Source organism: Lissotriton vulgaris, chromosome 1_1 (assembly GCF_964263255.1).
Source record: "Lissotriton vulgaris chromosome 1_1, aLisVul1.2, whole genome shotgun sequence".
Classification (NCBI taxonomy): domain Eukaryota; kingdom Metazoa; phylum Chordata; class Amphibia; order Caudata; family Salamandridae; genus Lissotriton; species Lissotriton vulgaris.
The window spans coordinates 147,473,930-147,498,086 of NC_141685.1; the positions used below are offsets into that span (position 1 = coordinate 147,473,930).

At 48.1% G+C, this 24,157-nt stretch overlaps 1 protein-coding gene and 1 long non-coding RNA gene across 3 annotated transcripts in view; both read right to left on the reverse strand.

The window, feature by feature from the left end:
* Positions 1–4,913: 4,913 nt before the first annotated feature.
* Positions 4,914–6,701, reverse strand: LOC147737866 (uncharacterized). Of its 2 annotated transcripts, none has more exons than XM_086947827.1 (2): positions 6,208–6,701; positions 4,914–6,129 (listed from the first exon to the last, which is right to left on the reverse strand). In XM_086947827.1, the coding sequence occupies exons 1-2, from the start codon at positions 6,699–6,701 to the stop codon at positions 4,914–4,916; spliced, it is 1,710 nt and encodes a 569-aa protein (XP_086803953.1). The 2 variants fall into 2 exon arrangements, with proteins under 2 accessions (XP_086803953.1, XP_086803954.1); XM_086947828.1 differs by having other exon boundaries at positions 4,914–5,309; positions 5,394–6,701.
* Positions 6,702–7,327: 626 nt separating this feature from the next.
* Positions 7,328–24,157, reverse strand: part of LOC147737867 (uncharacterized) — a 56,473-nt gene continuing 39,643 nt past the window's right edge. Inside the window, exon 3 of the long non-coding RNA XR_015303733.1 lies at positions 7,328–8,052. This is a non-coding gene — a long non-coding RNA (uncharacterized LOC147737867). The remainder of the gene's footprint in view (positions 8,053–24,157) is intronic.

A 24,157-nucleotide genomic window follows, 5' to 3' on the forward strand; every position in this document is an offset into this window, starting at 1 on the left:
AGTGCACCTGAATCAGAGTGCTCAATCTTGTATGGATAAGTGTAGGATGTTTGGACCATGTCCAACGGACAGTCTGTTACAGGAATCTGGTGGAGGTAATTTTCTGACCTTATGAGAGTACAATAAAAAAAGCATTTATATGAAAATATAGAAAAGAACAGGCAGTGTCCCGCGCACATATTCTAAGGCACCTGGTTATCAGGAGCCATAGTTCTATATGGTTAGCCATATGTATTCTCTTGTATGTTAGGTGACCTGTGGCACTTCACCACACACCCTGAAATATCGCTCACGTGGAAAAGTTCAAGTTTAATGGGGCCGCCTCCGTCAGAGAAGGGACAACTGCCTTGTTCCTTTTGCAATCAATGGAGATTTGGGACTATCTTACATGGACAAGGGAAAATAGTGTTTAGGCCCTGTCCTATCCCAATCACTGCTTTTGTTCCCATGGTTTGTCTGTGCAAATTGGGATTTCAGTTATATGTGTGTATCAACAATATTTTGGTCATCTGGCGAGGTGAAGATCAATCTATCACTACCTTCGGGAAATCGATTTGCAAGAACTAAGGGCTATATGTAAGTAAATAGGTGTTACAGATTCTAAAATACCGAATTTTACAGATTCGGTATTTTAGAAATCGGTAAATCATATGTAGGTAAATATTCGGTAAAAATTACCGAATGTAAATGCATTGCATAGGAATGAATGTCAATTACAGAATCGGTAATTATCGATACGGTAAAATTGGAAAAAAGTCAAGGGTGGCAAGGTGTCACTTTGACATCCTGCTGCACCCCTGATTAGTGCTTGTGTGCACATGTGGCACACATACATGCCCTAAAAGCATGTATGTCTGTCACACGGCACAGGTGTAAATGCACATATTTGCATTTACAGAGGAATTCGTTATTTACCACCAACTAATAGTTGGTGGTAAATAACGAATCCTTAAAGCCCAGAAGCACTGTTTACAGTGCTTCCTACATCTCATTTACCGATTCGGTAAATACCGAATCGGTAAATACAGATTGGTAAAAAAGCCTCCCACATAGGAAAAGTCTATTACCGGTCGGTAATAACCTGCCTACATCTGGCCCCTAAGAGTGTGGCATGCCAATGACTGCTTCCACAACAACTTCAAGAAAATATTGTACTACCTTAAAGTCCCTATTAAAGTCCACAAACAGAATTTTCATAAAGTAAACAATAGGTTTAATAAGGAATTCAGACGTTCACGTAGATATCCGTCACAAAGGACATCTCAGAAATCAGTCTGGGTGGAGAGAGGTACAAAAGGGCCCAGGCTCGGGCTAAGAAAGAATGGGAGGAAGAAAGACTCAAATTGGCTTGGTCTCTTAAGAACTCCACCAGGTTTTGGGCACTTGTAAAGTGGAGGGGAGAGAGGTATCTGCTTCACCTCTGCAAAATAACATTTCTCTCCAGACCTGGGTTGATCATTTCTCCAATCTTTATTCAGTCACTCCTTTTAATGAGCCAGACACTGTGTTGGGGACTGTGTAAACAGACAACTCTATAGCTTTACCAGGCCCTTTCCTTGACCTGGCTAACATCCTCAGCTCTGGATGCAATAACCAGAGGTAGAGCTTCAGGATTAGACAGCTTTCAAGCTTATATCATTCTGCTAGAAAGAGATAAATAGTCTTGGTATAACCTTTTCTTAACTAATGCCATTATCAGTGGTGCCCCAGTACCTGACTCTTGGAAGGGAGCGGACGTCGTCCCAATATATAAGAAGGGGGATAGATTCCATCCAGCCAATTACAGGCTGATCAGCTTGATCAACTGTGCGAAGAGCATTTCTGCCCAATTGGTCTTGAGCAAGATTGAGGAATGGACTGCAGCTAAAGCCATTGTATCCCCCTTTTAGACAGGCTTTAGGAAGAAGATATCCACGATTCATCAGGTTTCCGCTTCCTTTTACTCTATTGGAAGATCGTTGTGGTCGGCAGGGAAACTTGTATGTTGCCTTCATCGACCTTAAATCTGATTTTGACCTAGTTCCACGAAGCAGGCTATGGAAGGTCTGGGGTGACGTGGGCCATCCCAGGAGGCTCTTGAGTCTATTGATCAGTTTATATGAGGGTAATTATGCCCAGGTTCGCCGGAGAACCCAGGGCCAGGTGACTGAACGATTAACTATCAATTAAGGTGTTCACCAGGGCTGTGCACAGGCGCCCACCCAGTTTTTATTCTATATTAATGTTGTTCATTATCTGCCCTCTTTCTCAATTGATGCACCATCCGTGGTAGGCACAATATGAACAAGTTACTTACCTTCGGTAACCATGTATCTGTAAGACATATATTAGTTATAGATTCTTTAGCCTTTAATAACCCCCAGGCGTCAGACTGGATCCGAAGATATTTTTACTTAGCAGTACCCCTATGTGTCGGTAGGTGGCATCGGTCAACTCAGCGTCTGTCATGGGCATCATGGTCGCCGGGATGACGCAGTGGTGTCTATTTAGACTCCGCTCCTGCACACTAATGTCAGTTCTGATACGACGTTCGATGCCAGAAGCGCAGAGCCATGCAAGACACTGACTCCTGGTGCACAAAACTAGGGCCCTGTAAGGGAGTCCCTATCCCTAGAAGTCCGTGTGCAGAATGGGGAGGAAGGGTGGGGAGGTAGGGAATCTATACCTAATATATGTCTCTTACAGGAGGAAACTACAAGAAAATCTGGACACTAGGATAGTCAATCCCTACAGGAGCACCGAAGTACTCGCTTTACCTCACCCACGGGCTGCGGGTGCATAGGTGTCAAAGTGTGTCGGGTTTCGCCGTTGATTCCAATGGAGCCGTGAAGAAAGATGCCGTAGGCGACCAGGAAGAAGATGTCCGGGTGGATCCAAGGGTGGATCGAAGTTGAAGAAGGACCTAAAAGCAGAGGGGACAGAGTCTAGGTCACTAGCCAGTGACCGGGTGGAACCAGGAAGAAACCAGACGTCGTCGAGGAGCAATCAGGTGCTGTTGTGAAGCTGGTCTCTGCAGCCACGTGGACCCTGAGGGGTCGAGGACGAACAGGCGCTAGCGAGGAGGTGTCCCACGAAGGTTCTCGCAGAAGGAGGGGTCGACTTCAAGATCGGAGCCAACAAGCCTAAGCAAAGGCAACCCACCCAGGATACACAAAAGGCTTCTGGTGCAGATCAGGAGGGTCTGAGGTACTTCACCTTTTCAGGGAAGCAAGTACCAGTCTGGAGCAACCAGACCAGCGATGGATTTCTTAAAGGATAGTCGTCACAGGGCTACTAGCCAACAGGCCAGCAACCGGGACAACGCGTCGAGTAGAACACAAGCAGAAGGGCCCCACGCAGAACACGTGGAAGGTGGAGGGCTGATCTTCGGTGCAGGTGGTGCTCAGTGTCGGGGTGTCTCAGTCCCCAGTGCACAGCTTCGAGGATGCCTCAGGAGCTGCGCTGGTAGCAAGAAGAAGGACTTTTCAAGATGTCCGGTCCACTAGGTCCAACGCCGTCCACGGTGCTCAGCTGTGCTGGAGTCGTGCAGTGGGGTCAGAGGACTCAGGGAGTCAGGATCTTGTCGGGCACTGCGCTCGGGTTCCGGCGAGAATGGGGGCAAAGCAAGCCTTCAAGTTGCTGGATGGTGCCTGGTTGCCCAGGGTGGTCACTCCTTGGCCACAAGGGAGATTCTTCAGTCTTCAGCTCAGGTGAATGTCGAAGGGTCCAGAGTTTCGTCTTCAGTTCGATTCCAGGATTAATCTAAAGTCTCCTGGGTCAGCTCCTATCTTTATACAACTAAAGTGGGCTGGTTTACCTACTAGGTCCCTCCTATGGGTGGGACCAGGAAGGGGGGTGGTTACACCCCCTTTCCTTTCTCCAGTTTCGCGCCAGAGCTGGGGCAGGGGTGCCCCAGCAACCGGTTTGAACTGGGGTATGCATGGAGCACCTAGAGTGCTCCAGGCAGTGTCTGTTTCTTTTCAACCCTCCCTGTCCTAATACACAAACTCCTGTCTGGGGCGGTGCTTGCACCTCTCCAGGCAGGAAACCTATTGTCCAGGCCTCCCTAGCTGGAAGGACTCCCAGCAGCAGGAGGTCAGACTTGTGTCTGGGGTAGCAGCGTCCATTTTGTAACGCTGGGGCTCTGGTTAACTTTAACCGTGATCGTCAGAACTAACTTGTCTTCTCCGTCTAGAAGGGTGGAATGCTACCCCCGTCGCCAGAATTGGCGAGGGGGTAGTCTTCCAAAGTGTATGACACCTTACACAACATGTTTCGATAAAGCCAAACCAAATTTAGCATTAACCGCGAGGATTATAATGCACTTAAGAGTATATGGTAGGCAATATCATAGAACAGCTATAAGGAAGTAGTTCTGAACGCTGCAGAGGGGCTCAGCTCATGCTAGAGCACCATCTCACATATAACCAAGCACTCTGCCTTCAGGATTGTTAAGGCCTGCCATAGGAGTGACTTATAGGTTACTATGTATCTATATGTATGTAGGTATAGGAATACTACACCTAAGCAAGGGGTAATTACACGACCTTGCCCCAGCTGAGTGATCAGCCAGTTGTGTCTATTTGGGTGGCCAGCCAGGGGTGGCATAATACATGCTGCAGCCCCTGGTAGGCCTTGGTTGCACCTATGCCCTGAGTACCTAGGGTACACTATACAGGGACTCATAAGGTGAACCAATATCCAATTGTGTATGTACCTAAGTTACATGGAGTCCATTTTAAGGACAGAGCCGATAGCCTGGGGCCCTGAATAGCAGGATGCCAGGCCAACTAAGTCGAAAACCAGCTAAACACTAGGCAAAAAGTTGGGGGTAACCATAGTCAGATATCCACCTTCCTACAGTATGTTTTCTTATGGCGCTTGTAACCATCTCTACCTCTGAATATTTTCTGACATTTAGAGGACTGATAATTTTATTCACCAGTGTGGATTCTCACATGTTCAGTGAGATGAGATTTTTGGCTGAAACATTTTTGGCATTCAGAGCACTGATAAGGTTTTTCCCCAGTGTGGATTCTTATATGCTGAGTGAGACTTCTTTTTATACTGAAACATTTCTGGCATTCAGAGCACTGATAAGGTTTTTCCCCAGTGTGGGTTCTTATGTGCCGTGTGAGACTACTTTTTATACTGAAACATTTCTGGCATTCAGAGCACTGATAAGGTTTTTCCCCAGTGTGGGTTTTTATATGCAGCGTGAGAGGTCTTTTTTCACTGAAACATTTCTGGCATTCAGAGCACTGATAAGGTTTTTCCCCAGTGTGGGTTCTTATGTGCCGAGTGAGACTGCTTTTTTCACTGAAACATTTGTCGCATTCAGTGCACCGATAACGTTTTACCCATGTGTGGGTCCTTGTATGTTTAGTGAGTCTCATTTTGTCACTGAAACATATTTGGCATTCAGAGCACTGATAAGGTTTTTCTCCAGTGTGGATTCTTATATGCTGAATGAGACTGCTTTTTACACTGAAACATTTGTGGCATTCAGAGCACTGATAAGGTTTTTCCCCAGTGTGGATTCTTGTATGTTGAGTGAGTCTTATTTTGTCACTGAAACATATCTGGCATTCAGAGCACTGATAAGGTTTTTCCCCAGTGTGGAATCTCACATGTGCAGTTAGAAGTGATTTACGGTTGAAATGTTTTGGGCATTCAGAGCACTGATAAGGTTTTTCCCCAGTGTGGGTGCTTATGTGCTTTGTGAGACTACTTTTTAAACTGAAACATTTTTGGCATTCAGAGCACTGATAAGGTTTTTCCCCAGTGTGGGTTCTTATATGCACCGTGAGATCGCATTTTTGATTGAAACATTTCTGGCATTCAGAGCACTGATAAGGTTGCTCCACAGAATGGGTCATTGCATGATGAGAAAGACTTTGTTTGTTCCAAAACCTTTTCTGGCATTCAGAGCACTGATAAGGTTTTTCCCCAGTGTGGGATCTTATATGCTTAGCGAGATTGCTTTTTTGACTGAAACATTTCTGGCATTCTGTGCACTGATATGGTTTCTCTCCAGTGTGGGTTATTGTATGCCGAGTGAGACTGTTTTTGTCAATGAAACATTTCTGGCATTCTGTGCACTGATGAGGTTTTTCCCCAGTGTGCGTTCTTGTATGCTGAGTCAGAGTGCTTTGATTACCGAAACATTTCTGGCATTCAGAGCACTGATAACGTTTTTCCTTAGTCTTAGAGTGGTATCTTGTATGCTGAGTGAGATTGCTTTTGTCTTTGAAACATTTCTGACAATCCGGGCACTGATAAGGTTTGTCCACAGAGTGGGTTATTGCATGTCGAGATAGCTTCAGTTTGTTACAAAAACTTTTCTGGCATTCAGAGCACTGATAAGGTTTTTCCCCAGTGTGGATTCTTATATGCTGAGTGAGATGGCTTTTTTGGCTGAAACATTTCTGGCATTCAGAGCACTGATAAGGTTTTTCCCCAGTGTGGATTCTTATATGCTCAGTGAGATTGCATTTTTGGCTGAAACATTTCTGGCATTCAGAGCACTGATAAGGTTTTTCACCAGTGTGGGTTTTCATATGCTGTGTGAGATATCTTTTTTCATGGAAACATTTCTGGCATTCAGAGCACTGATAATGTTTTTCCCCAGTGTGGATTCTCATATGCTCAGTGAGACGAGATTCACGGCTGAAACTTTTTAGACATTCAGAGCACTGAGAGAGGTTTTTCCCAGTGTGCATTCTCTCAAATTCAGTGAGATGAGATTGATGGCTGAATCTTTTTTGGCACGGGTAACTTCTTTCTGCAATTTGGGTTATTTTGCTTTGATTGGGGCGGGTTTGAACACTGAATTTGTTCTCACAGCCCGTCTTTTTATAAAGTGTATTCCTAGAGTTAATATCTCTACGTTTAGTTTTCTCTTGCTTATATGCCACAGTAAGAGTGAACCCGATTTTAGAGTCGGGCTTGTTTAGATAATGTTCAGCACTTATCTCTAAAAGAAATTGTGTGTAATCTTCTTAACACTTGAATTGAGCAAAATATGTCTGGATTCAGCCCTGTAACACCTGTCGAAATGTTTGTAGCAGATAATAGTCTTTTGGTTTTAGCATCTCCGGCAGCAACTTATTTTGTGACTGAAGTTTTTCTCAAATCTATTAGTATAGGTTCTTAGCAATGCAGTGATAAGGTGTTAGTCTGATATTTAATGATTAAACTGAGAAGTCCCTTTTGCACGTAATGGCAGTAACTGAGGACATTAAAACATGCACAGCACTATTATGGATCATTAGTCGCAGAACATCAGCTCCTTTTACCCTTTCTTTGTTTGGTGTAAGGTTACGGTTTGTAGTTCTGAAGACGAGAATTTATTTACATTAGCTATGGCGCAACAGTGCTAATTTAATCAGTTTTACATATCACTCCTGCACAACAGATAACGTTGAGGCGATTTACATAGAATTACAGAACAGTACACAACAAAAGGGAACAATCTGACATGGTCATGAACACAATAAAGTGGTGAATTTTTAAGGTTTTCGCCAGAGTGAGCAGAGTAGGTCGAGGTGTTCTATCCCGAGGCAGACAGTCTCAAACTTGTTTAACTGGTTAAAAACGGTTGTTGAACAAAGGTGATTTTCCAATCTTCTGGTTGTTAATGTGTCAGCTTCGGAGTCTTCTTTCAGCGTCTTTTCTTTGATGGTCTGCAGAAGAAACCTTTTGTTATAACTTTCTTTCCTCTCTGCAATTACATGATGCTTTAGATGAACGTTATTCAGTCATGCTGAGGCAATTTGTCTTTCTGATCATATTTCAGATGAGGATGCTGTGATTGGTCTTTCTGGCATTATTTCCGAAGCTGTGTGCACAGATATGACTTTGCTCTGGGTTAACGAAATGCAAAATTAGAGACTTCACTTACAGGTATAGTACTTTCCTCAGCTCCCACTTCCTCGACACACCTAGATTTTGGAAATTGTTTAAACTTAGAATGCTGGATGTCCTTCGGTTTTTCAAAATAATCCTTCTTATGGCACAACATTCAGTTGGCTGGTGCTAAATCTTGCTTTCTTCGTCCGTAATTTCAATCACCTATAGTATTAAAATTAAATAGTTAATACATTTAAATATCCCCCCAAAAATTTTACAAGCCATATCAATGCAGAATTGAAGAATTTTGAAAGTGTTGAGCTGTTCTTCAGACAGAGCAGAGTGTAGAATGGTAGCATGAGAGTACTTGGATCTAGGAGTGAGGATTTGTAGAATTTCCAACATTTTATTAAGCTCAGAAAGGATACATGCACCCTATGGACTTATAACATAGAATCCCAGAAGTAGAAATTAAAGTCATATGGACTGGCACCAAAAAGATATTTAAAATAGAATACTATTAATTAATTTTAATGTATATTTCTAGGATGGGAAGGACTCCTCCACGGACAACAGGCGTTTTCCTCTGCCCTGAGTTACCACCTACTTGTATCTGGTATCCTGACTTTGAGTTTGGCCTCTGCTGCACGCAAATCTATTGTGTGTTGCGAGGACTATGCCTAGACCTATCCTTCAACTATGGTCCAGAGTATGAATCAAGGGCAATGAAATTAAGGAGTACTTTCATGTGTTCATTTTATTCCACCTGATTATCAGTCGTTAGGCTTTTGTGCAGAAAAACAGGTCACAATTATTTTCCAGACAGAAAAATCAGACTGAAAAGACCCACAAGACCCTGGGTGCAGCAGAAGCAGCCAAGACTTATGCTGTTTGTTTAGTAACTGGGGGAAACACAATTCTTCCCTCTGTTAGAAATATCTTTCCCCTTCCCTCCCCTGCTTCACCCATCTCCCCCCAACCAACCACATGCATATATCTACCACCTGCTTAAAACAAGGGGTAAATAAAAGCAGAAAAACGCTATGAAATAGTGAATGGCATGTGGTTTGACAGGCAGACGAATCTGTTCCTCGTGGCAACTCCCCAGTACATGGCGTCAAACTTGTAACTGCACGTTACTGGGGTAAATCTACCACAAAACAATTACATAAGATTTTTCTGCCACCCCTGTACTGTGCAACTTCTAACAAGGGACTATAAGAGATCTTGGACCGGTCCTGTGACCTGGAGGGTCACACCAAGTGTTCCCTCATTTAAGGCAGAGGACTGTAATGGGTTTAACAGCTAGAACGGTGATGGCAATGCACCCTGTTGTATGGATCAATAGCCTGATTAGATCTTTGCATCATGGTCAGTGGAGTGGCTTTCTACTGACATACCCATGTAATGCTCCATTTCTAAACCTGTGTCCAGACTTTGCGATAACATCAAGTGCATGTTTAGGGTGTTGGTGTGCGTAGCATAAATGCAATGTGAGAGTGCGACAGAGTAAACACCATATCCTGTCTGCCAGTTGTGTATACAAGTGGGACCATCTATCCCTCATTTATAACATAGTTCAAAGTCCTCTGTTACCAAGGAATAATGTGCTCTACAAAGTACTCAGGTGCCTGCTGTGCTACCAGGGATGGTGTCAGCCTGACAGTCTATCTAAGTTGAATGGACATCACCTGTATGCTGAATTACTTAATGGAGAAGCTGTGTACCTGTCCTGAAGAGCCTAGAAGTCTGCCTAGAAGCCTGCCTGTCTGGTATGCAAGGGAAGGGAGTTTCACTATCCAGCAGGAGGACAAGGCTGTCCTGGAAAAAGCAAGGTCCGACACATCCTCGTTATCTGTAGGGCGAGCCGGAAAGCCATCCAGCAGGACCAGCTAGTCTGAGGGATGCCAAGACTCTCCCAACTGTTCAAGGCAGAAAATAAAACTCTACGTCAACATGATTGTTGAGGCCCAGTAGGACGATTGTGTGCTGCCAACAGGCCCATTCAAGGTTGCATTTGCCAAATTCCTAACATAACAGAGTCTGAATCTACTGACTTCCTGGAGAGCCTGTGTTGGGCTTTTAGCTGCTGAATTTCTGACTACTCTGTGTCAGAGGCCCATGAGGGACTACAACTACTCCAGTGTCGAACACCCTGTCTGAGCTTACGCTTGTCCAGCCGGCCACAATGTGGGCTCAATTGCTGATGGTCAGGCATCCAGAGGGGGCTGCACTTACCGACAGGCCAGGTGTGACTGCTACCTTGGGACTGCTGATCTTCAGGCAACTGCAAAGAAAAGAGAGTGGGTGCCCTGCTGAATGCAGCACTATATCCAGGACAAAAGCGCTCCACAAAACCTGCTGGTGGGTCACTGCTCTCGCGAGTCTTCGGAGGTGCCATTCACATGTCGGGAAACAGGAAAGAGACCCAGACAAGACTGACTCATCCTGTGAAAGAGTAAGACACTTACGACAGAGCATACACGCATTCGGGGGTGACTGGAGAGACAGAACTGACCCTATACTATATTCATGATACTCCTAAATGCCCCTAGAGCGCAAGAGGGTATCAGAACTGAATGCACCTGTCTGCAGCACATGGTAGCCTGGCATGCCTGCACTATCTTTTCACCCGGACTGTCCATAAAGATGACTTTAGGGCCGCTACGCACATAGCAGGGGGAATCTCAGACCATTCGCTGGTGGAGGTGCAACTCGATGGTCCGGTTGGTATGAATTAGGCGACTAAAAACGGTTCTGACATTTGCAGGTGGGCCACGCTCTGCAAGGTAACATCTGGGAAGGGGGGGAAGTTGCCTGATGCATCCCAACTGGAGGACCAGCTGCTAACTAATCCCCTGACCGAAAAAGCAATGTCAACCATCTATAGGAAGTTGATCTACAATTCTCTGGATCCCTTGGGCCTATGCTGTTACCACCTTGCATACAATTGTAGAAACAGCACGCATTAGGAAGAATTCAGCCCAAGCAGCTGAATTGATAGCTCTGACTAGAGCTTGTATATTGGCTAAAGGAAAAAGAGTGAATGTGTTCACCGATAGCCAATACGCATTTGGGGTGGCCCATAGTTTTGGCCGCCTCTGGAAGGACAAAGGATTCTTTACCTCACACGGTACTAAAATACAGCATGGCCAGCTAGTAAATAACCTCTTAGAATCACTTGCCTTGCCCACTCAGATAGCGATTGTGAAGTGTAGTGCACATAAGAGGATCACTGATGACGTAGGGGAAGGAAATGCTTTTGCGGATCAGATAGCAAAAGAGACAGCTAGAGATGTCACAAGTCGTATGTATGTTGCTGGACCTCCCAGATGGGTCAGTCAAGGAGGAATGTGTGAGGACACAATAGAAAGTGTGAAAATGATTCAGGAAGAGGCTACAGAGAAAGAATCAAGTAAGTGGAAAGATGGTACGGGAATGTTAGATGTGACGGGGTGTTGGATAGAATTGTCGGAACATCAGCGTTGGCTGCTACCAGACGCCTATGTACTTCCAGTAGTGACTATGGCACATCAGTGCAAAAGGAATATGCAAGCTTTTGGCTCCGGTATGGCAGAATGCGGGAATCCCTAAATGTGCAGACAATCTAGTTAAGCATTGCATTGTTTGTTTAATGCATAACCCAGGAAGAGGGACACCAACTCCAGCAGGCCATTTTGCTTCCCCAACATATCCTTTTGAGGTGTTGCCGATAGACTACATTCATATGGAGGGATGCAATAACCTAAACTATGTCCTTGTGGTGGTGTGTGCCTTTTCTAGATGGATAGAGGCCTACCCCCTAAAGGATAATACTGCTTGGTCTACAGCAAAGGTCCTTCTGAAGGAATACTTCCCGAGGTTTGGTTTACCTAAAATTGTCTGGAGTGACAATGGAAGTGAATTCGTGGGCCAAATCATGCAGAAAGTATGTACAGGTCTTGGTATTAAGCAGAAATTCCATGCGGCAAATCACCCTGAGTCAGCGGGCTTGGTAGAGTGCTATAACGGCACTCTCAAGCTTAAACTTGCAAAGATACAGGCCAGCACGGGTCTTGCCTGGGTCGATGCTTTACCTTTGGCTCTCTTGTCCACTCGAACAGCTGTTCATTCTCGTGTGGGACTTAGCCAATATGAAATTGTGTTCGGCTAATGTCTGGGCTGTCCCTAAGCCCAAAAAGTACTCGGATATAGAGTATCCAATGTTGGTTGATTATTTGTATGACATCACCACTAAATTGCGTGTTCTCCCTCAGCAGGTACAAGATGCTTTTGCCTCAGGCCTCTTCCGATCCCGGGCCCACCATCCAACCTGGGGACTGGGTGTGTCTGAAGAATTTCCAAAGAAAAAAGAATCTGGAGCCCCGCTGGGGAACGACAAGACAGGTCCTGCTGACGACACATACAGCCGTGAAGGTTGTTGGGAAAAAGAACTGAACTGGATTCATGGTGTGCACTGCAAAAAGGTACCCTTGCCTTTGCCTTTTGACCAGTGGGTCCGCGAAGGTATAGGTGATTTTGAAGGAGAAAGGTCCCCTGGTTTGTACCTTTTGGCGATGCACACCTAGAATGAACTCGGACTGAGAAGGAAGACGATGATGTTTTGCAAGAAGCTGTACCATCGCATCTCAAAATAGATACAACTGATCCAGAGACACTTTTTCAGGACCAGACTGTGCCGAACAAAAACAAATACAATCTAAGGCCTAGAAAGACAAGAGACATTTGAAAACTTTTCCTTTTTCTGAACTTACATTTCAAATTTTGAATTGCATATATATTTTTTTCTCTCCTTTCCTGTGTGATACTGGAATCATCCAATTTAAGTTGCAGGGTCATGGTAGGAGACTTGGTTTGTGACCTGAGTAGTGGCAATAGGCCTGCAGGACCAGCAGTGTCATAGGACGGCTAATAACCACAACTAAGTGAGATAGGAAGATTGCCACGAGCAATACTTTAGAGGATGAATTCTGGTGAATCGGAAAATGATAAAAGAGCAGAAATGAAAAAGAAATATTGTAAATTATTGTTTAGTAGATGTGGCGTAGTATTATGTGTTTTGATTTTTCTATGTGTTTTATTAGCTTGTGTGGGTTGGGTTACTCACACTTTGCAGCCAATACCTGTACCTACACCCACCCCTCACCCTATATCTTTTCACACTACTGTCTCCCCGCACCAGCAACATACCCTCTCTGAACATGAACAGACCAGGAGAACGGAATACTTTAACAATTCATTCATACAGTTGTTGCATCAGCATCAACTGGTCACTAACACCACCGATTGTTGGGTCTGTGGGCTCATGCCTCACAGCACGGATAAGGGGATGCTATTTTTAGTCTTGCCGTTTTCTTATGAAGGATCCTCCTGTGCGTTTCTGGCCATGTTTTCCAACGCATATGAGCACCAACCTCGATACCCTGTTAATACTGATGTTTGGTCACGATCCCTTGATGAAGGGAATAGTAGCCATGACAAAGAATACTGGTGAAGGTGGGAAGATCCCACCTGACGAGAAGCAAGCATATGATGGTTGGAACTTGACCCGATACAAAAACAGCCTTTCAGATAGGGCTGGACGAAAAAGATCTCCACCCGTTTGGACTCTACCCCGTCGAGGCCATTACTGTTTGTAAGGGAATGGTCAGAATGTCAAAGCCCAATTAGGAAAGAGCACTTAAAACCATACTTATACTTTTTCATATCAGACTTCTCCTCTGTTAATACCAGCTCAAGGTACATATTTTGTCTGTCATGATAGAGCCTACACATGGTTGCCGATCAATTTTTCGGGATCGTGTTATGTGGCTTTCCTCCCTCCTCCAACATCTACAGCCCCACACGGCAGGACAAGAGGGAGGGGACTTTATCAAAGGACTCCTCCCATTTTGGGGCCCTATGGCCAATAGCAGAGACATCAGACACCTTATTCGCGTTGTCGAGGCTACAGTAAACAATACGGTGGGGGCATTGAATAACCTCACCGCTGAGCTTCAGGCGGACTTTCTCGTAACTTTACAGAACAGAATGGTGTTGGATGTTATTCTTGCAGATAGAGGCGGAGTATGCAAATTATTGGGCCTAGCTGTTGTATTTACATACCAGACAATGCCCCCTACAGTATACCAAGCCACTTTGTGAATAGGTCTGCTTTTCTCTGGAGACCTTGGTCTTGATCGAAGGCAGGCAGTCCTCCCAAGGTTCTGGAGGTCGCTGGGCGTCAAGACGAGTTGACATTTGGTTCAGGATCATCCAGGGATGCAGACAGGCCAGTAGGGCTGGGACCATGTCCGGCTTTCGAGCTGGGTACTCGACAGAATCCGCGCTGCTTCTTGCCACTGAATCCATCAGGCAATTTGTGGATGCAGGTCAAACGATGGCCTTGATCCTGTTGGATCTAAGTGCCGCCTTTGACACTGTAGCCCATCACACATTGGTAGTGTCTGAGGAAGGGTGGGGTATCTGGCAATGCCCTGAATTGCCTACAATCTTTTCTGTCGGTTCACAGCTTCCAGGTGAGACCGGGCAAACACTACTCCAGGGTCATCATGCTGAACCAGGGAGTGCTGCAGGGCTCGACCCTGAGCCAGACCCCGTTTAATCTCTATGTAGCTCCCGTAGCGGAGACTGCTGAGGGGTTCGGGATCAGGGTCATATCCTATGCCGATTAAACGCACCTGGTGGTCTCCCTGACAGAGGCACAGGAGTTGGCTGCCTCCAACTTCATGGCATGCATGCAAGAATTGGCTGCATGGATAGCTAAGAACTGCCTGAAGTTGAATTGCAACAGGACAGAGGTGCTTGTGGTGGGTAAGGCCCCGACTGCGTTGTCATCGGCATGGTGGCCCCAGGACTTGGTGGGTCACCTACACCCTGTGTGCAGGCAAAGAACTTGGGAGTTTGGTTAGATCCCAGTCTTACCTAAGACTATCAAACAAGACGGGTGGGGGGGCGTGGCTAGCAGCCGATCATGGCGGCAGCATAAGGGACGAGCTCCGCGACTGAAGCGGCCTCTTCGTCGATCCGACACGAAAATCCGTCACAAGTGCAAGCCCCAAGGTGGGTACCGGATCCCAGGACCGGGCGGAGTGAGCAGCGACAAGCAGCGAGAAAATCCGATGCTCGTAGCCAGAGATACGTCGAAACCTCCGACCGGCCTGCTAACACCTCCAGAGCCGGGACCTTTCCTGGATATTCACCCCGCCGGACGTGCGTCCTGACCGGAGAACTTAGACCGGAAGTGCCCGTGTGGCGGTGGACTCAATAGGTCGACTGCACCTTGGGGAGTCGGAGAGGGCGGCTCATACGACTCGAAGAAGCGGTGCTTACAGGAGGGGCCACTGGAGTCCTGAAAGTCTCGAAGGTCGTCACCCAAAGTGCCGAGAGCCTGGGCATCGACAACGGAGTGGGCGCCCGCCATCTTGGGACCTGAACAGTCGCTGCGCACTTGGCGACTAACGGAGCACCTCGTGCCCTGGAGAAGCACGCCCGACCTGATCGTTGCTGAACCGGCCTGGCTAGGAGGTACACACCGATCCTCACATCCTGGCGCGTAGGGGCACGAGGAGCACGACACTCGGCGGCATGGCGGGGAAAGGCCTTAAGGGTGGCGTCACACAGACCCGTATAGATCGATTCACCTCCGACAAGCCCACCGGATCCCCGGCAGGGAAGGAACAGAATGGCAAGACGGCCGACTCCCCAGGGGGGAAAAAGGCCACACTGGACGACGTCATGGTCGCACTGGCACAGCTACAAACGATTGTTGGCGGAATCTCCACGGACGTCACCCTACTTAGAGCGGACCTCCACAAAATGTCGGAGAAGGTCAAGAGTATGGAAGTGATCACGAAATCACTGGTAGAAGACGTCGCAGAACTCCAGCGTGAGATGGGGAGGATGGCGCAGGACAATAGAACGCTCCGGGAGAAGTTGGATGAGCAGGAGGGGCGTTCTAGGCGCAATAACATCCGTATTATAGGGGTACCGGAGACGGAAGGCGTGAAGGCGATGGATCTCTTCGTAGAGAACCTGATAACTAACGAACTAAAGCCGAAGGGACTGTCCAACTTCTTTTCGGTGGAGAGGGCCCATCGAGTCCCGGGTGGCCAACCGAAACCGGGGGCTACCCTGCGACCCATAGTGGCACGTCTGTTTAACTTCCGTGACCGGGACGCAATCCTGCAGGCAGCCAGGTCCTCCCCTCCCCTCAAGATCCAGAACGCCACCATTGCCATCTTCCCCGACTACACCGCGGAAGTCGCCCGTCGGCGACGCACATTTTTCGACGTGAAAAAGGAACTGAGGTCCAGAGAGCTGCCGTACTCAATGCTATTCCCCGCAAGACTACGGGTGGTAGCGGAGAACAAAACCTGGTTCTTCGACAGCCCGGAAAACGTGCAAGAATGGCTCGAGGGATGGAGACCGGGTCAGAACCACAGACGGACGAATCGTTCCAGAAAAGATCGGACTGAAGGCCACCGCCGGGACTCACAGGCCTCCGGAGGGGGACCGGACAACAGTGACTCTTTAGTAGCTGAAGGCGGCGGGGAAGAGGTTGAGGAACAATGACCACTTGAGAACACTTCATTTTTGCTACTGTATTGCGACTTTAATGCTGTGAAGCGCTTCCCGCCATTGGACACTGGGTGAAGGGCCTCCGGGGGTGTGAATGAGAGACTGCCGGTTGCGGAGAGTCCCTCACCCCAACGCGCAAGTACACTGTTTTGGGGATGGGGTATGCACTCTGCTAAGTTGGGGGGGCGGGCAGTTTTGAGTCCGTATAGCAGGGGGGCAGGGAGGGGGGGCGAGTTGAGTAAGTTTCTTCTATGGGACTTTTCGGTCCTGCAAGTTTATGTTTTATGCACACTTATGTATCTAGGCATGTCTTATGTAACTGGAAACTTCTGGTCCACTCGGGGCGCAGGGAGGTCTGAATGGGAGTCTCGCTATGGCTGCAACGGATAGTCCAACCACGAAAAACTCACTACGTGTCATGTCCTGGAACGTGAGGGGCCTGGGGGATAAGATTAAGCGAGGGCTGGTGTTGCAGGGGATAAGGAGACGGGGGCCGGCTCTCATTCTCCTACAGGAGACGCACTTATCGGGAGCGGCCACGAAGGCCCTGGATAGGAGAGGCTATCATATGATAGTACATGCAGAGTTCACTTCGGGGTCCCGTGGCACCGGCATTCTGCAGAAAAAATCTTCCAAATTTATTGTCAAGTCTACTGCAACGGATGACCATGGCAGGTTCGCGGCGGTTCATGGCCAGTGGGAGGGGAGGCTTTTTAACGTAGTATCTGTCTACATACCACCAGCACTACACTCTGAGGCCTTGCCGGATTTGGGCAAATTCCTGCTGACACTCCCTGATGGGGAACTGCTCATAGGTGGGGACTTCAACATGACACTTAATAGGACTTGAAGAGAGCAACGCGGCTATATTTCGAAGAAAACCAATCTTCGGTGGACTCCCCCTCTATACTGTGGGAGGTGTATAAGACAGTGTTCAGGGGTCAGGCCATAGCTGTGATCGCAAATCACAAAAAGGAGCACAGGCGAGAGGCCCTTGAGATAGAGTTAGGCCTCGAGAGGGCCAACACAGCCCATATGGCAAACCCCACAGACGACACGCTCCATGAACTCCAGATTCACCAGCACCGCCTTACAGATCACATGCGCAAAGTCACGATGTCGGACGTTGCGGCCACACAACACAGGGTGTATGATATTGGGGACAAAGCCAGTAAATTGCTGACGTGGTTGGACAAGAGACAGGGGGGGGAAGAATATCCTACAACTTACAGACCCACAGGGCAACAACCACACCCGCCCCGACGAGATAGTAGAAGTCCTCGCTGACTATTTCGCCTCTGTCTATAACCCGGAAATAGTGGTGGGGGAGGGGGAGGTCCAGACAGCTCTTGCGCACGTTCCCTTGCCAGAACTGACACCAGAGATGTCTGAGGATATAGACGCGCCTCTTACGGTGGAGGAGATCCAGCTGGCTATAGGCGCCCTTCATCCAGGCAAGGCGATGGGCCCCAACGGGATTCCCATTGAATGGTTGAAAGTCATGGCCGACTCCCTAAGCACGCCCCTACTCAACATGTACGAGGAATCTAGAACACAGGGTACACTGCCGCCAGACCAGCGGATGGCCACTATAGTGGCGATACCGAAACCAGGTAAGCCCCCCAACGAATGCTCATCGTATAGACCGATCTCCCTTTTGAACCCGGAGGCCAAAATTATTGCCAAGGTGTTGACAAACAGGATCTTGCCGACTCTGTCCCACCTGATCCACCCGGACCAATCCGGATTCATGCCACACCGCAGCACTGCCTTAAATCTCCGTAGGGTACAGGGAGTGTTGGCGCGAGTTCCACTACTGCAAGAGCCGGCTGCCATCCTCTCCTTGGACGCCAAGATGGCGTTCGACATGGTGGAGTGGAGCTATCTTTTTGCAGTGCTCGCACGTATGGGTTTTGGCCCGGTGTTCCTCTCCTGGGTACGAATGCTGTACAGGGACCCAGTGGCGCAGGTGACGGCCAATGGCCACATTTCAAGAACCTTTCCCCTAGGCAGAGGTACTCGACAGGGCTGCCCGCTTTCGCCCCTACTCTTCGCGTTAGTTCTAGAACCACTGGCGGTTACGTTACGTACCACCCAACTCCTGAAAGGAATACGATGGACCCCGTTATGGGAGGACAGAGTATCCCTCTACGCAGACGACATGCTGATCTATCTTACGGACCTGGAAGAGAGTATCCCTAACCTCCTGGCTCTCTGTGCAGCCCATGGGCGAGTCTCGGGTTACACCATCAACTGGGCCAAATCCATCATTTTTGAACTGCGGGGGCCGCTCCCGCCTCTCCCGGACTCCTGCCCACTGGAACTGGCGCATACGTCCTTTAAATACCTGGGGATTCATATCACCCGGAGTGAGGCGGATTTCACACGACTCAACCTGCAACCTCCGAGGGGACGTGCGCCACTGGAAGGATCTCCCCCTAACGCTCCTTGGCCGTGCAGCGCTATTTAAAATGATGGCTCTGCCACGTTTCCTATATGTGCTGGAGAACGCCCCGTACTTGGTGCCGGATAGCTTCCTCCAGAAAATAACGGCGCAGATTTCGGGCCTGTTATGGGGCAACCAGCCAGCCCGCATTTCTCACGCCAAACTAAACAAGGGGTGGTACGACGGGGGAATCGCCCTCCCAAACGTGCAGCTGTACTACTGGGCGGCCCAGCTCAAAATCCTTAACCAGTGGCTACATGCCCCGCAGGACGACCCAGCATTCAAGGCTGACAGGGCGCAACTGGGTGCGAACAGTTTACTGGCCCCACTGTACCACCGTGGAGTGGCGGCAAAACTTACTGGGCCCACGAAACATACAGTCCGCATATGGTACAAGGCGCAGGCAAAGTTGAAGTGGGATGGCATCATTACGAAACTTACGCCCCTGTGGGACGCGAAGACGTTGGGCCATTTGCGGCGCTCTAAGGGCTTCACACAGTGGGATAGCATCGGCATCTCCACGGTGGGGGACATGTGGACGAGGGGAGGAGTGATCTCATTTGCCACTCTGCAAGAACAATACGAGTTGGGGAACACAGAGCTCTATAGATACATCCAGGTCCGACACGCACTGCAGGCAGCGATCCCACCCGACACATCCCTGCCCGAATCCTCCCCTCTGGAGGATCGTCTACTTACCGACTTCATGCAAGAGGGGGCGACATCGCTGACATACCGCAAACTGATTAACAATATGCCTGATCCACTGGGGAAACTGAAGGACAAATGGATGGTGGAAGTGGGTGACTTGGATGAAACTGACTGGAACACAGCCATGGCATCCCCACGTGAAGCAGGCATATCGTCTAAATTTCGCCTTGTGCAGCTGAAAATCCTACACAGAATTTACTACACCCGTACACTGCTTCATAAACTGCACAGGGCGGATCATCCATATTGCCTTAGGGGCTGCGGGGCAGAAGGGACCTTCATTCACGGTGTGGGAATGTCCACTGATTGTCGGTTACTGGCAACGGGTAGTGCGCACAATGGCTCAGACACTTCGCACCACCCTCACTCCAGACTCACGGCTCTGCCTGCTAAACATCTGGGAGCCGACTGACCTCACCTTTTATGCAAGGACCTGGGTCACAGTAGGGATGGTAACAGCGAAACGGGACATAGCACAGAAGTGGGGATCGGCTGATCTCCCCACGCTGCCCCAATGGCTCCGCAACATGGACATGCTTATGTTGACTGAAAGGGCGGTGTACAAATTGAGGGGTAACCCACGTAAATGGAATAGGGTGTGGAAACCCTGGAACTCCTACAGAGGGGATATCTGCGAACCACTGGAAGAGGATGACATCGAAGGATCTGAGAGTGACGAGGAGCATTGATGGGGTGTATAAATGTATATAGGGCGTGTGCAATGGAACTGGGTGGGACCTGCCTTGGGAGGTAGTAGGGGTGGACGTGGGAACTAGGGGGCTTTGATACAATGCACTGCTCTCTTTGCAGATGGACTGTGCTACGAGTGCAGAAAGCTACTACTTCAAGTACGTGCCGGACTAAGTGTGCTGTTTTTCCTGTTCTATGTTTGTTATGAGATAAAAAAGGCAAGACTAATAGTAGCCAACAAAACACAAAATCGCAAACTGTATTTCTACGACACATGTAGATTCCTACTCATCACATCGCCGACAAGGCCTGAAATGCATTGTACTAACGTGAATGATATGCTTTTTGTCGTTACTGTATACTGTATTACTACATTCACCCAGTACTTAATATGTGATCACGCGATGGATGAAGCTGTACGTACTATCTTTGTTTTGCACCAAAAAAAAAAATTTAAAAAAAAAAAAACAAGACGGTGGCAGGCGCCTGTTATGGGATCCTGAAGGTCCTGCGTTAAACCTTGGACCTACTCCCTGTGGCGTCTAGGAAGACTTTGGTTCATGCCCTGGTGAAGTCGCGCCTGGACTATGGTAATGTCCTTTATCTAGGCGCAACAACCAAGTGTATGCTCCGTCTGCAGGGAGTGCAGAATGTGGCAGCCCGCCTTATTTTGAGGCGTCCGAGAAGGGCATCGGCAAGGGCAGCCTTGGCCGCGTTACACTGACTCCCAATTAAAGAAAGAGTCACTTTCAAGGCACTTTGTGTCTGTCATCGGATCCTGCAGGGAAGGGCCCCTCCGTCGCGGTCGGATTTCCTGACCCCCCTATGTCCCCACACGTCAGCTGAGGTCAGGTGGGGTAGGATTGGTGTGCGTACCCTCCATTAAGAAAGCCAGTAGTGTACTGCCAGTGTCAATGTAACAAGCTAAGAAAAAACGGTGCAAAAAACCACAATAAGTGTAAATAATGCACGAGTAGTGTACTGCCAGTGTCAATGGAACAAGCTAAGAAAAAATGGTGCAGAAAACCACAATAAGTGTAAATAATGCACGAGTAGTGTACTGCCAGTGTCAATGGAACAAGCTAAGAAAAAACGGTGCAAAAAACCACAATAAGTGTAAATAATGCACGAGAAGTGTACTGCCAGTGTCAATGGAACAAGCTAAGAAAAAATGGTGCAGAAAACCACAATAAGTGTAAATAATGCACGAGTAGTGTACTGCCAGTGTCAATGGAACAAGCTAAGAAAAAACGGTGCAAAAAACCACAATAAGTGTAAATAATGCACGAGTAGTGTACTGCCAGTGTCAATGGAACAAGCTAAGAAAAAATGGTGCAGAAAACCACAATAAGTGTAAATAATGCACGAGTAGTGTACTGCCAGTGTCAATGGAACAAGCTAAGAAAAAACCACAATAAGTGTAAATAATGCACGAGTAGTGTACTGCCAGTGTCAATGGAACAAGCTAAGAAAAACGGTGCAAAAAAGGCTGGCGACGAGTAGACGGACCATGTCGCGGGAATAGAGGCCAACGCTATCGGAAAGAGAACGGAGATTCAAGCAGCCAAGATCAAAGGCAATCAGGCCGGGAATGTTCACAGCGGACAGAAGCGGACGACCTCGGCCACGGATAAAACGGGAAAGCGGGCTGATCAATAGACACCCAAACATAGATAACGCTGCAGACGCGCCGGCTTTGGACACTGGGCTGACGTGGGCTATGGAGGGAAGGGAAGGTCTGCACTTCTCCATGGACTTTCTACCCCCTTCACGCAAGTACACTGTTCTGGGTTGGGATGAAGCCCTCTGCTGAGCTGGGGTGACGGGCTGTTCAGAGTCCGTCGGGCAGGGAGGCAGGGTGGGAGGGTGGGACAAGGGATTGGGAAGTATGGGTTCCGAGTTTTTTTGTTCTAGTTTGTAACGGCAATGATAACATGGTGGAATACCCCCTGGCTGACAGGTTTCCACATAACATGGTTGGATTACGGCTCACGCTCATCAATTACCGCATCCATGGCGACACACACCCCAGTTGATTGTACCCAGGACACAGCCCCTGAAGCTGAGGTGACCCCCCTCACACTACTCACTTGGAATGTACACAGGCTAGGAGACAAGATTAAGAGAGGACTGGTGCTACAGGCCCTGAAACGTCAAGCTCCCACATTGGCACTCGTGCAGGAAACACACCTCACAGTCACGGCGTGTAAGGCATTAGATAGATGGGAGTATAAGATGGTGGTACACTCGGCGTTCTCGTCGGGCTCCAGGGGAACGGGTATCCTGGTGCGGAAAAACTCTTCCTTCATAGTAATCCAAACCAGAAAAGACGATCAGGGGAGATTTGCAGCAATACAGGGTCAATGGGAAGGTAAGCTTATTATTGTGATATCAGTATACATCCCCCCGGCGCTCCACACAGTGGCATTCCCAGCTCTTAGTGAATTTCTGCTTACCCTGCCGGAAGGAGACCTTATTATCGGGGGGGAGTTTAATGCCACAATGGATGCTAACTTAGACAGATATCCAATGGTGACGCAGGCACCTGGAGTCTCTCGCTTGTAGAGTTTCGCAGAGGCACTGGGGCTGGTTGACATTTGGAGGCATACCCATCACAGAACGCGACAATACACGTTTAATTCGAATGTACACATCAGTCTATCTAGAATAGACTATTTTTTGACATCGGAACCAGTCTGCAGAACGTTGATGACATTACGATCAAACCCAGAGGTATATCAGACCACTCACCAGTAGTGTTAACCTTCTCCTACCACCACATGTCCCGTAAGATGCTTTACTCTATCTACCCTGGATACTTACAAGTCCCAAAATTTTTAAAAGAAATCCGCAAAGCCACGAAATACTTCTTTGCGGAAAACACTGCATCTGTTGGTTCCCCGTCAGTTTTATGGGAAGCTTACAAGACGGTAATTAGGGGGCAGGCAATAGTCTCCAATACGGGACACAAAGAAGAAAAAAAGAAAGAACTAATGGATCTAGAGCTAGAATTACACTCAGTCGAAACAGACCACTCAATGGACCCCACACCTGACTCGACGCACACTCTGCACCTCAAACAACAACAGTATAGGGATCATCTGCGAAGAGAGACGATGTCCAACCTTACAGCAACCAGACATAAGGTATATGATGTAGGGGACAAGGTCGGGAAGCTCCTGGCTTGGCTTGATCGGTGAGAGCAGAGCACTAAGGGAATAGTGCAACTACAGGCAGCAGAGGGACAGTTCACAACAGACCCGCGGGCCATTATACACACATTGGCAGTGCATTTCCGAGATGTTTATACATCGGCATCGGGCATGTCCAAGGCCGAGGCAGCAGCCTCCATAAAAGGTATAGAAATGCCCAAACTAACGCAGGAGGCTTCCTTGGAGCTGGAGGCGGATCTCACAGAGGACGAGTTGCAAGCCGCAATCCGCTCGCTGCAGTCAGGCAAAGTGCTGGGACTCAACGGGATCCCGATAGAATTATATAAACAGATGGCGGACACTATCAGTTCACACTTACTGCAAATGTACACCGACAGCTTAGAAAGAGGCGAACTGCTGCTTGACCAGCGACTGGCCACAATAGTGGCTATCCAGAAACCTGGTAAACCTCTGTCAGAGAGTACCTCTTATCGCCCAATATACCTGCTCAATGCGGAGGCGAAAATGTTTGCTAAAGTACTGGCAAACAGACTGATGGCACACTTCCCGCATTTAATTCACCCGGACCAATCAGGCCTCATGCCAAATAGAAACACTGCGCTAAACCTCAGACGCTTGCATGAAGCGATGGCTCAAGCACCAGCCCTGTCAGAGCCGGCGGTTGTCATATCCCTAGATGCGAGGATGGCTTTTGATATGGTGGAGTGGAGTTACCTTTTCACTGTCC